Source organism: Leucopleurus acutus, assembly GCF_964270905.1.
Source record: "Leucopleurus acutus genome assembly, chromosome: 1".
NCBI lineage: Eukaryota > Metazoa > Chordata > Mammalia > Artiodactyla > Delphinidae > Leucopleurus > Leucopleurus acutus.
This window is the reverse complement of record NC_139142.1, coordinates 165508971-165521146: the sequence shown is the minus strand read 5'-3', so window position 1 is coordinate 165521146 and position 12176 is coordinate 165508971. Positions and strand designations below refer to the sequence as shown.

Sequence of the window (12176 nt, the reverse complement as noted above, 5' to 3'; positions counted from 1 at the left end):
CTGCTCACACCTGCATTAATATAAACCAGTCTACTTCGACAAAACACATGCTCCTCTATCACTCTGATACAGAAATGCATCTATTTCACTCTGTGCTTGCCAGATCATGGCAGGAATTTTGAGTTCAGTCCTAGGCACCACACCAAAAAAATACACGATGACCAAAACAGGGTCTAGGATTATAAGAAATCTACATGGACTTCCTGGGAGGAACCATGGTATAGGAACCAGGCAGGATTATACAGTCAAAGGCAGACTAAGAAAAAAATGGGTGCGGTAGCGATTTTAAGGGCTTTCACCGCACTAAGGGGCAGCTCTGGGATATTTTATGGAGGTCACAGAGGAGCAGAGTTTGGTTCAATAATAAACCCAAGTCAACAACTAGAGCAGTTGGAGCCAGATGCTGGGAGAGCTTCCACCAGGGAAGCTTAGGAGGGATGCTTGTTATATCACGGGTGGAGCTGGGTGGGGTGATACTAATTCTGAGATGCTGTTTCCTGAGTTGACGTGGTCACTCACCCTGTGCAGGTACCTCATGCAGCTTTCTTCCTCGTAATATTCCTTCAGGGAGTTATAGCCATGAAACTTCCTGGGACACACACACACACAAAGGAAAAAGACAAAACAATACTTGAAATAAGCTTAGAATGCTGAATTGATTTTATTACTGTGCCAGTTCCCACACTAGCTCATCATATCAGTAGAATATACACAGGCACCAGAGTTAGGGGTTAAGAGCACCCAGCTTTGGCATCTGGCTTCAAATCCTGGCTCTGTCACTTACTGACTATGGACCTTAGGCAAAGGGTTTAACCTCTCTGAGCTTCTCCTCTGTAAAATGGAGCTAGCGACAGGAGCTTCTTTAACGGCACTGTGAGATTTATGACATTAAAGTGACATTTTATTAGCACAGTGACTGGCCCAGAGTAATTACTCAGCAAGTGTTATCTGTAGTAATTATTAGCAGATGTTACATCTTTTTGAGGCAGCATAAAACCAGATGTCACTGTAGACACTAAGAAACTGCAATTCGAAGACATTTACTAGAACTTTGTTTTCAACAGAATTCTTCCGGGCAGAGTGATCTGGACCACTGTGAACTGGAATGAAATATGTACTGGATAATAGAAATGAGACAGGGATTCAAAGTTACCGACTCTGTCCTCCATGGAGCAGTAGTCAGAGACACACTGACATTGACAAACCCTTCAGTGCTTCAGCAGGCAGGTCCTGCAGCTTTGCCCTGCCCTGTGCTCTGAGAGGCCAGCACGATTCAGCCTGAAGCTCTGACACCAGGAGACAGAGTCAACCCCAGGTCAGAGGATCTCTGGAAACCTCATTTCATTCTGACACAGATTAAGGCCTCTGGTTTGTGAATAGTAGGGGTTTTTTGTCCTGACTGGGGTCTTCAGGGTATCTTGGCTCCCCTGTAGCTGTAGATCTCTTCCACCCCCAGGCTCCTTAGACATCTCTGCCGGCGAAGGACCCTCAGGTTGGACTATTTGGGCCAAACTTGACAGGGAGGAGGCCGAGTGCAGAAATCATCTCTAGAACATTTGTCTCCGTGAAATCAGCCCCTCTGAGGTCTCAGCGGGCCAGGAAGGCACTCTCGTCCTCCAGTATTACTGGTGGCGGGTTGATGAGGAGGCTGCCCAAACTGGTTATGATCATGAAAACTGCTACTATCTAGCACTATTAAAAAAGGAAGAGGGCTTCCCTGGTGGCACAGTGGTTGAGGGTCCGCCTGCCGATGCAGGGAATGCGGGTTCGTGCCCCGGTCTGGGAAGATCCCACATGCCGCGGAGCGGCTGGGCCCGTGAGCCATGGCCGCTGAGCCTGCGCGTCTGGAGCCTATGCTCCGCAACGGGAGAGGCCACAACAGTGAGAGGCCCGCATAACGCAAAAAAAAAAAAAAAAAAAAAAAAAAAAAGGAAGAGTTTTAGGAAGAGTTGAAGAACACTCTCTTTTGGGCTTAAAAAAATTTAGAAGATGAATGAAATTTAAGTAACTTTGTTTTCTTTTTCTCATTAGTGTAGTGTCTGCACCACAGTAAAGTTGCACACCCCATCGTAAGTGAGGCTGGGTATAATTCATTCTCACCTTCTGAACGTGCCAGCAATTTCCCAATTTCCATTTCCTTTGAGTAACTGTTCATGGGCATATTTCAAAGTTACTTGGTGTAAGAAGGCTACTAAAATCCCATAAGGAAGGTAAATACAGATCTCATACTCTTAGGTCAATATGTGCCTATCTATTGGATGAACACTAGCTTGCTTTAGGCCACACCTGAAGGTATCAAGTGATCTCTAAATAAAAAGGATGACTTTTTCAAGAGACCGATGAGGTCAGAGATTAACTTTACCTCTTCCAGCTAATGCTAACCTCAGTCAGAAACTACTGGTGCCAGGAAAGAGGACACTGTCAGTGTGGTGACCTCAGGTGCCTGGAGAGGCCTGGAGGGGCGGCAGGGAAAGGGCAACCGAGTGAAGTGGGCGGGCTTTGCATATTACACTCAGAGGAGAGTCTTTACGCCCCTAAAGGAAGAGGCTCTGTCCATTTTTCTTGTAACACACAGCTCTCTCGGTCTATTTTTGGTTTTTCTACTTTTGATAGAGACATAGGCAGGTACAAGAAATATTTTCCTTCTCCTTTTACTCCAATGCCACATGCAGTTTATGTGACATCTGATCCCTGACCCGGTGTTGAGGACTGTGGACAACTAGGGCACGCATACCCCAGCTCCCCAGTTCAAGCTCAGTTGGCCATGCAGGAATGTAGAACGAGTGGTCAGAGCCTCTTCCTTTTTTTTTTTTTTTTTTTACATTTTTTGGCCATGCCATGCCATGTGGCATGTGGGATTCTAGTTTCCCGACCAGGGATCTAACACGCACCCCCTGCATTTGAAGTGCTGAGTCCTAACCACTGGACTGCCAGGGAAGTCCTCTTCCTATTTTTTTAAGAGGCATTAGAAATTTGGATTTCTCTGTGAAATCTTCAGTTTTTAAACAGTGGACATTAAAAAAAAAAAACAACCAAAACCCTTAACACTAAAGTGGGCAGAGGAAACCCCTAGCGCTGGGCAGCAACGGCCTGCTACCTCCCGCCTAGCACCCTGCCCCAGAGCATGGGCACACCTCATCACATTGTCGTCGATCTGCATCAGGGATGTGGCTGTGTAGAGGCGGCTCAAGTCTGTGTCCTCCAGGCTCTGAGGTTTCTTAACATGGTCTCCAAAAAGAGCTTGCCTACAATGAGACAAGAAGCAAACAGAGAATGAAAAGCAGATGATAAACCAAATCGTCACACTGTACAATGAAATACCTTACAATTTTGTCAATCATACCTCAGTAAAGCTGATAAAATTTTTTTTAAAGCACACAATAAACAACCACAGCCGAGCCTACTTTCTTGCCCAGAGGCAAGCCAGGAGAGGGTCTCTGACATAGCGTCTGCGTGTAACTTAGAAATAAATCCCTTCAGGCTTCAGAATGTCCCAGAGGACACCCTTGCACTGTTGACTTTTGAATAACCGACGAGGGATCAACAGCAAGACCTTATTTTCCTTGCCGCTGTCTAAGGGGCAGCTAGACAAACTGAAGATTGTGTTTGAGCCTAGGTGACTATTACAAAACTGGCCCTACAGAGAGGTCTCAGGATGGGCTCTGTGGCCTGTGGTGGGCTGTCAGCCAAACAGTGGGGGGCCTTAGTCTAAAGTTGTGGAGGCCCCATCTTTACACTGGTGTTGACACCGCCCCCTTTTAGCAGAACCCCTTTCTCTTTATGAGCCCTTTGTGTCACTTAACAAGGAAGATAACGGTTAACCCATTCAGCATTTGGGCAAATCAACAGCCCTCCAATATGTTCGCTAAAAAGCTAACGTATACTCAGAAGAGTAATTATTTCCAGTAAGAAAATGATCCTTCTGGAGAGGATGACAACAAAGGCAGAGATCAAAATGTGCACATTTAGACGTCCATTCCCAGCAAGGGCTCTCACTCACACAGCTGAAGGAAGACTGAGTTTGCTTTGAGGTTTGGCCCTACAGTGGGAAAAATTCATTACGGAAACTAAATGCTCTGGTATCCATTCACAACCTCTTCCAAAGAAGAGGAACAGATTTCTTAAAAACTTTTTTTTCAAAAGAGTATTAGGAAGATTATATACTTAAAGGATAGAATTCACAATTTAAAGTGTGTCCCAATAAAACTAGAACAAAATTTTACAAAAGAAAAGACAATGCTGATAGAGAAAAAAAATTCTAATAAAGTATCCCTAAAATTTCTAGGTGTTTGGCTTTCTGTGGTAAATTTTAAAAATGTAAATACCCTGAGAGCACATCCAGAGGACTCTGCCAGTTTGTTAAGAATTACAAGATGGACCTTTTGGACTAATTTATTAATGGCAAGACTGGGCCCTGTAGCAAAACAAATGTTCCCTGGGAGGAAGGAGTTCACTTCCCATTGCAGAGGTATGGGAAGACAGACAGAGGACTTGGAATTGGTGTCTGATGGCCTGGTTTCACCCCTGCTGGAACCTCAGCAAATCCCTGGATCCATCCAAACCTCAGCTGAGCCATACCTGAATCAGGGCCCAGCACACAACTGATGCTCACACACCACGATCTGAGCAGAAACTCAGCCAGCCTGGGGGACATAAGTCTCCCTGTGCCCTCCACTCACCCAACACCAGGGCCTGGGGATGTGCCTGGCAGCCTGAGGGGCCTGCAAGCACCAGCCTTGCCCAGGCGCCATGTGAACCCCACCTACAGGAAGCCCAATCTAGGGTGCTTGGCTGGCCAGGTGGGCAGTACATTTTCTTTTAATCACTGAAAAAAAATAGGATAAGAAACTGATCATTCAGTCAGGTTGCTTTTCCTAGGATGGCATCAAAACCCCCCTAAAATTGTACTTTTTGAGTGCCCAATATGTACCAGGTTCTGGGGGAATCAAAACACGCCCGAGCCCTCCAGTGCTTTCCAGTTTAGTTCGTGATGCGGGACTCACACTGCGGAGGCAGCAGAAAAACGACTTGTCGCGGGAGGAGCTAGCTTCACAGAGGCAGATACCCGAGACGGACCTAAAAGGATGGGCTGGGTTTGGACAAGCAGAGATGAGGGGAAGGGGGTCCTCAACAAGGGCATAAGTGGTGTGGGAGAGGCCAGAGGGCACGTGGGCCTCTGAGCGGCCTGGTCCAGCTGGAGAGGGAGGGAGGCATGGGGGAGGAGGGAGAGCCAATATCGCTAACAATAATCACAACGATGAAATCATCACTAATATTTCTTGAGCGCTACTGAAGACCAGGTGCTGCTCTAAGCACTTGTCAGGGGCTAACCCACCAAAGGATTCTGAGCAGGAGACGGGCAGGCAGAGCATGGAGAGTGTGGACACCATGCTTGGCATCAGCAGCCGGACTCCTGTCATGCTGCTGCTTGGTCAGAACCCCAAGAGCCAGCAGAGAACGATTCTGGATCCCCAAGCACAAAAGCATCCTAAGGAGAAAAGCTCCCCAACAGTGACAAGCCACTCTCAGGATTGCCCGCATTTGGGAAAGAATGGTGTGGAAACGGTTTCTCTTTCTTCTTGGACTTTTTGAAAATTATGGAAGCAGAAAGCGATTTGGTGAATTTGGTAGCTTGGGACAAGTTTGTTTCTAACCAAGTCACAAAACAGTCAGCAGACAATGTGTACCACCCCTGCCTTTTTTTTTTTTTCCTGGAGAAAGAGGAATTTTGGCTTTTAGTGAAATAAGCTCAGAAAGGAACTGTCTCCCAAGGGATAGGGAAGGCAACACACCTGTGCGAGAGGATAATTTTCTTCATGTTGTCGGCCATGAGGAAGTTGTAGAAGCGCCGGCACTGATCCCACTGCATGAAGGTTTCCTGGGCCCTGGAAGAACCACAAGTGACAGTGAGAGGGACTGCGTCCTGGAGAGGAGAGGATGGGGCTGGCGAGGGCAGGAGGCAGAGCTCTTGCCGCTGGAGAGCGCCGGCTCCCTACGCTGGAACGTGGGCTTGGATGCGTGGTCCTCAAGCTACCTGTAGAGACACCAGAACAGCTGAACGCTGCTGAACATGAGGCCCCAGCCAGAAAGCTCTCTGGGGCCACAGGCTTTGTTGCTGACACTCCTGACCCCCTCCTTCCATCACCTTGGTCTTCTCTTCGTCACAGGACCTATTCAATTGTCATTTGAACACGTTCGCTACTCGGCTTCCTACCCTGCAAGCATGTTTTTCTGGCTTAATAACAGGAGTGTGTAAAGGGAGGGGGTGTGTGGAGAAAATAAGTGCACAGAAAAACCTGAAAACACTTATATGTGGAATCTAAAAAATACAACAAACTAGTGGATAAAACACAAAAGAAGCAGACTCACAGAATAAACTAGTGGCTATCAGTGGGGAGAGGGAAGGGGGAGGGGCTGTGGGGGGAAGGGTTATTATGGGAGTGTATGAAATCGTGTGTGAAACTTTTAAAAACGGTAAAGCACTATAGAATTTAAACAATCATTCAATAACAGTTTAAAAAATGGGAAGGGAAAAAAAACAACACTTGTTGCCATTTGTGAGGCAAAGGAATATCATATACTTTGAGCTTTCTTTTGATTAGCCTTAGCATATTCAAGGGGCAAGGAACGGAAGAAGTAGCGAGGCTATCAACCCCTTCAAGGCCCAGCTGCTGGGGCTGGTCCTGAGTCTTTTTTCCTCTAGAGCTAGTGTGTGATTGGCACGGCAAGGCCTACCGACGTGTGGGGTCACCAGGCAGGCAACACCCCTGCTTCCAGATCGGGAGACCACGGGCTCAGAGACGTCAAGCGACCTGCCCTGGGTCACACTGGAACGGTCAGGTATGGCTGAGTCTAAGCAGGCCTGCCTGGCTCCAGCACGTGTGTTCCGCCACCATCACCTTGTCCCTCCTCTACTCGCCTCTGCGGCCAGATTTCCTCACCCACGTGTCAGGTGAACAAACACCGATGTTGTCATTCCCAGGCTGCCGCTCAGCCCTCCCCACTTTGTGCTTTCTTCCCTCGGGGGGTGTGAACCCAGACACAGCTGCCATGGAGGCCACGCTAACCTTCATTTTGCAGATTTCTGAGTCTTGAGGCCTGATTCCACCCCGGGAATGAGTCTGGGTGTCACTATTCCCATACAGATTCCATTGGCCTCATCTCCCAGATGGCCAGAGAGGGGACTCTTGAGAGAGGGTGGTACATAGGTATTTTTTAAAAAAATCCAGGGAGTTACAAAAGTAATTTCCCCAAAACTGCCACACTTCAATTTTGGAATAACAAACATTTCCCGTAACATCGCGGTTAAAAAATCAGAACTGGCGGGAAGTTAAAAGTGAAAGGGTCTGTGGATTTAACGGCCTATGATGTGCTCATAAAACATAGGCTAAAGCTCACAGTGAAGACTAACACTGCCTTCAAAGGTCAAAAGGTCATTCTATAAATGCACGGGTTTTTTGTGGGGGGCTCCCTGAACACTGTAGGAGCAGAAAGGACGGGCTGGATCACCATGGGCAGGGCCCCAGCTAAGGCAGGACTGTGGACACTTGCCTCTTGGTCTGAGGGAGGAGGGGGGTCTCCCAATCTGTGACCCACAGCCTGCTGCTAGGGCGGGTCTCCCTCCTCTGACCTTGGACCCAAGCTGTCCCTTCTTCAGAAAGCCTATGGTCTCAAAATCCCAGCTTTCTCTTGCCCTCATCCTTTTCTCCCTTTGCTGACCTTCTAACTGCTTTTGTTACTATCTCCTTCATATTAGAGGAACTGTGGAGGTTGGGAAGGGAGGGGGCACTGACCATAAATTTAAGCTATGAGAAGATGCTCCAGCGCTGCAGATTCCTTGATTGAATCACCCCCGAGGTGCCACTCACTGAAAGGCTCTGGGAATACACGGGGGCCCCGGGCTCAAGGGACTGGGATAAGGTTGCTGGGACCAATGTTTTACCCAGTCAACGCTGGCCAACATTGATTCCTCATATCTTTGGTTTACCACTCAGTATATTTAAGGGATGTCTTTCACTACCTCTGAATATAAAATTAAGGGATTGAAACTTAATTTTATATTAGTTTTAAGAAAACATAATCAAGACCAACATATTGTAAAAACATTCATTTCATATATCTAAAAAATGACCTGGTTTCTTCAATACCACCACCACCAACAAACTGAAAAGAAATAAAAGAGAGGGGGATCCTACAGACTAAAAGCAACTGAAGAGACAAATCAATAAATGCAATGTGTGGACATTATGGGGATCCCAATTCAAACAAACTGACTGTTAAAAAAACTTCCATGAGACAATCAAGGAAATCTGAACACTGACTAGAAACGGGATGATATTAGGAATTATTAATTTTTCGGTGTGATAATGGTATTGTGATTATGTTTAAGAAAAAGTCCTTAGAGTTTTTTAGTGCTACTTAGTGAAATATTTACAAGTGATATGACATAATGTCTGGGATTTGCTTGAAAATAATCCAGTTTACGGGGGAGTGGTACGTGGATGAGGTGCAGAGGAAACAAGAGTGGCCAAGAGTTAAGCATGGTTGAAGCTGGTGGTGGTACACGGGGGTTCAATATCCTATTGCTTTTATTTTGTATGTGTCTAAAATGTTCCATAACAATGAAGAAGAAGGAGGAGGAAAAGAAAGATAGAAAATCTTTTGGATTATGAGCTACTGAAAATTATTTACCCTGCTGAGGACAGCCAAAGATCAAAGTCAGTTTTAACTGTTAACCCTGAGCCTCAACAACCATTTTCAGGGATGGCAAAAGACCAGCAGGTGGTCTGGAACCATTATATACATGGCCCGTCAAGAACCTCACTCATGCAGCTCCCACTGAAGCCAAACTCCAATTTATCTGTCATGTTTTTGCAGTGAGAGGAAGCAGGAGGCAGAACCAGGCTAGAGGGGCAAACGAGCCCAGGGCTTGGGGCTGGTGATGGGATGAAGGTCTAACAAGATGTCCAGGCCACCTGGCTGGCAAGAGTTAGAGCAGAGACTTGAACTAGGGCCCATCTGACCCCACTGGGTAGTTCACCAAACTCTGCAGAAGCCACTTCACCTCTCCAAGCCTCAGTTTCCTTATCTGTCAAATCAGGAGGTTGAACTAGAGAAACAGTTTTCACACCCAGATCGCTCTGTGGCTGAGGTAGGTAGACAGTTCTATCACAGGCCTGACAGAGGCCACCCTGGGGGCCTTGGTGTTGCTTTCATTGCTTCTGTTAATGGTGGATGGACTTCTGCAGACAGTGGTGGATGTTGTGAGTGGGGAGCCAGCCAACCGGTGGTGTTAAGAATGGGTCTGAATTCTGGCCTCGGCTGAAGAGACCTGAGGGATGGGCAGGCTCCTGGGCATGCATCTCATGAGGATGAAGAGAATGTCTGCCTGGAGACCAGATGACTCAGTCAAGAAGGTTTAAAGAGAATGGTGGTGGTGGTAGGGGAAGAACACTCAGATGAGACTATAACATAGGGTACCATGGCGGACAGACTTCAAGTATGACAGGGTGATAAGCATAGTGGTGTCATGAGAACAAACGGGAAAGAACGGGGAGGGAGAGATGACATTTATAGCCTCAGATACCGGTATGCCAATGGAAAGAGCACGCACAGGTGAACTCAACTCGGCAGAGTCATAAGATATGAGAGGTATCAGTGAGACTTGCTGAGATGAGAGCAGGATTGGAAGGAACCCTGCGATGGACACTGTGTAGCTATTTAAAATAAGGTAGACAAGGAGAAGCAGAAAAGTGCTATATGACAAGAAAACAGAGACCAAGGTGGAAAAACATGTGGGGAATGTTTGGGTGAGATCTGCCACGTCAGATGGAAGAAATGAATTTTCATTTTTTGATGCTAAATGGGCACCAGAACCAGGGGACTTCAGCTCTCTAGACACTGAAAGAATCCCTTACTTGGCCACACAGCAGAATATCCAAGTTCTTGACTTGCCTCTAAATAGCTATGTTCTCCAGAAGAGAGAAGGGATGGCAGGAACTGCTCCCAAGCTGAGCTAGATGCTGGCCCACCAGGAGAAACTGGCTGAGGACACAGCAGAGATGTGTGGAACCTGGGAGAATGCAGCTAGGTCATAATTACAGGGAGGAAAGCCTTTGTATAATCCAAAGTGAACCCTTGTTGGAAGGAAGGCAGGTTTCATAGACTTCAGAAAGAACGAGATGACTCCAAAAGGGATGATGCCCCCTGAGAGTTGCAAAGCCCTCAAAAATGATTCTGTCATTGAGATGGCAAATGAGAAGACAGTACCCCAAAACACTAGTAAGGTTTCACTGGGAGTCTTATTCCAGAATGACATGTATGGATTTTTAAAGAACTTTATCCATCCATCTACCTATCTATTATGAAAACCAATAAAGTTCTTTAAAATGCTGTTATTTCTAATCAATGTAACATTAATAAGATATTACCTGTACTGGTTTCCCAGCCATCTGCTGGTGAGAGATTTCTCTCTGCAGGGTTAAAAGAATTTTAAAAGGTGCTGTGGAAAGAGATGGATATTTTCTTTTCTTTTTTTTTGGCTGTGATGCACGGCTTGCGGGATCTTAGTTCCCTGAGACCAGGGATCGAACCTGAGCCCTCTGCAATGGACGCGTGGAGTCCTAACCACTGGACGGCCAGGGAAGTCCCAGGAGATGGATTTTTAAATCACTTATAGAAAAGGGTCCCAACAAAACAGGGGTCTGTAATTATGTTCAGAACAATCAATTAGGCAAGGAAGAGCTGAGACAACTGCTTTATGCTCCTGGGGTACTGCTCAGAGAAAGCTCAACTTTTCCAACTCATACTTTGCAAAATGAGTGGACAAGGCATCCATTAAAAGGAATTAAAGTTGGAAGAGAATGAACTGGGAGAAGAATGCATCTAACACCCAAAGAAATTCAAATCTCCTAGCGCATATAAATTTCATCTCAGAGTGCTGGGAGACTGTGAGAACACCACATAGCTTTCCTGTGGTCTTTGAGAAAATATGGAGGATGAGAATGAGAGACAGGTTCTATACGTCTGGGATGGGCAAGCATGACTCTCACATTCCAAAAAGGGGCACCACAAATTAAGATTGGTGAGGAATTTCTTAAATACGGTCCTAGGCAATATTAAAAAATAGCTTGAAAGTAATATGCCAATGAAACCTTAAAGTATATTAAGTATTTTCCCAGAATGCTTCCACACCAATATAACCAATATTTTTATTTGCGAAGGGAGGGGGTTCCCCTCCAGGCTTTGCCAATATGCAATCATTAAAATTTTTTTTTAATTGTGGTAAAAAACACATAAATTTTACCATCCTAACCCTTTTTAAGCACATAGTTCAGAAATCTTAAGTATATTCACACTGTTATATAACAGATCTCCAGAACTTTTTCATCTTGCAAATCTGAAACGCTATACCCAGTTAAATGACAACTCTCCATTTCTCTCTCCCTACAGTCATATTTTTGCATAGTTACCTTCCCCCCTACGTTTAATACACACACTCTGCCATTTTATATATTTTCTTAATTAAAAAAAATATAAGCAGCCTTGTTTTCTACTGAATGGGTACATCATAGCTTACAACTATCCCTCTTGCTGGACACGTGGGTTATTTCTAACTTGGCCCTACAAAAGAGTCATACTGCAGTGGGGCAAAACCAGGACAAGCCTTGAACAGTGTGGCCTCTGGGAGGAAGATGGTGGCACCTCTGTGCCCAAGACACCCAGCAGAAGGTTCCTGGCTGGCAGATGGTTGCCCTTCAGGGGCAGGGCTGACCTGTGGAGAGGTCGTTACCTCAGCTAGTTCAGCTTGAGACTGCAGGCAAAAGAAAAGCTCTCCGTACCCTACTAGGGACTGGGCCCAGAACTCTTCACACCTGCCTGGCTGGGCTTTGTGGCCAGACAAGGGTAGGGATGGCCACCCACCAACCCCCTTTCTTCCTTATCAGAATATTTTCCCTTAGGATGCACTTTTACAGGAATGGGATTAATGGGTCAAACGGCATATCATACACCCTCATTTTTCTGATTACAAAAATTAACAATGAAAAGTAAACAAAAATCCCCAAGGACAAAACATTTGGTTAGCTTCATAACCCAGTGGTGGCAAAGTTAAGCTCTTTTTTTTTTTTTTTTTGCGGTACGCGGGCCTCTCACTGCTGTGGCCTCTCCCGTCGCGC

The 12176-nt window shown here is 46.0% G+C and overlaps 1 protein-coding gene across 2 annotated transcripts in view; it reads right to left on the bottom strand.

Annotated features, from left to right (window-relative positions):
* ABHD2 (abhydrolase domain containing 2, acylglycerol lipase) overlaps positions 1-12176 on the bottom strand; it is a 110013-nt gene that overhangs the window by 9113 nt on the left and 88724 nt on the right. For both annotated transcript variants that reach the window (XM_082852184.1, XM_082852185.1), the window contains exons 6-8: positions 5793-5885; positions 3135-3245; positions 520-589 (exon numbers count right to left, since the gene is read on the bottom strand). In XM_082852184.1, the coding sequence (XP_082708310.1) occupies positions 520-589; positions 3135-3245; positions 5793-5885 (274 nt within the window). The remainder of the gene's footprint in view (positions 1-519; positions 590-3134; positions 3246-5792; positions 5886-12176) is intronic.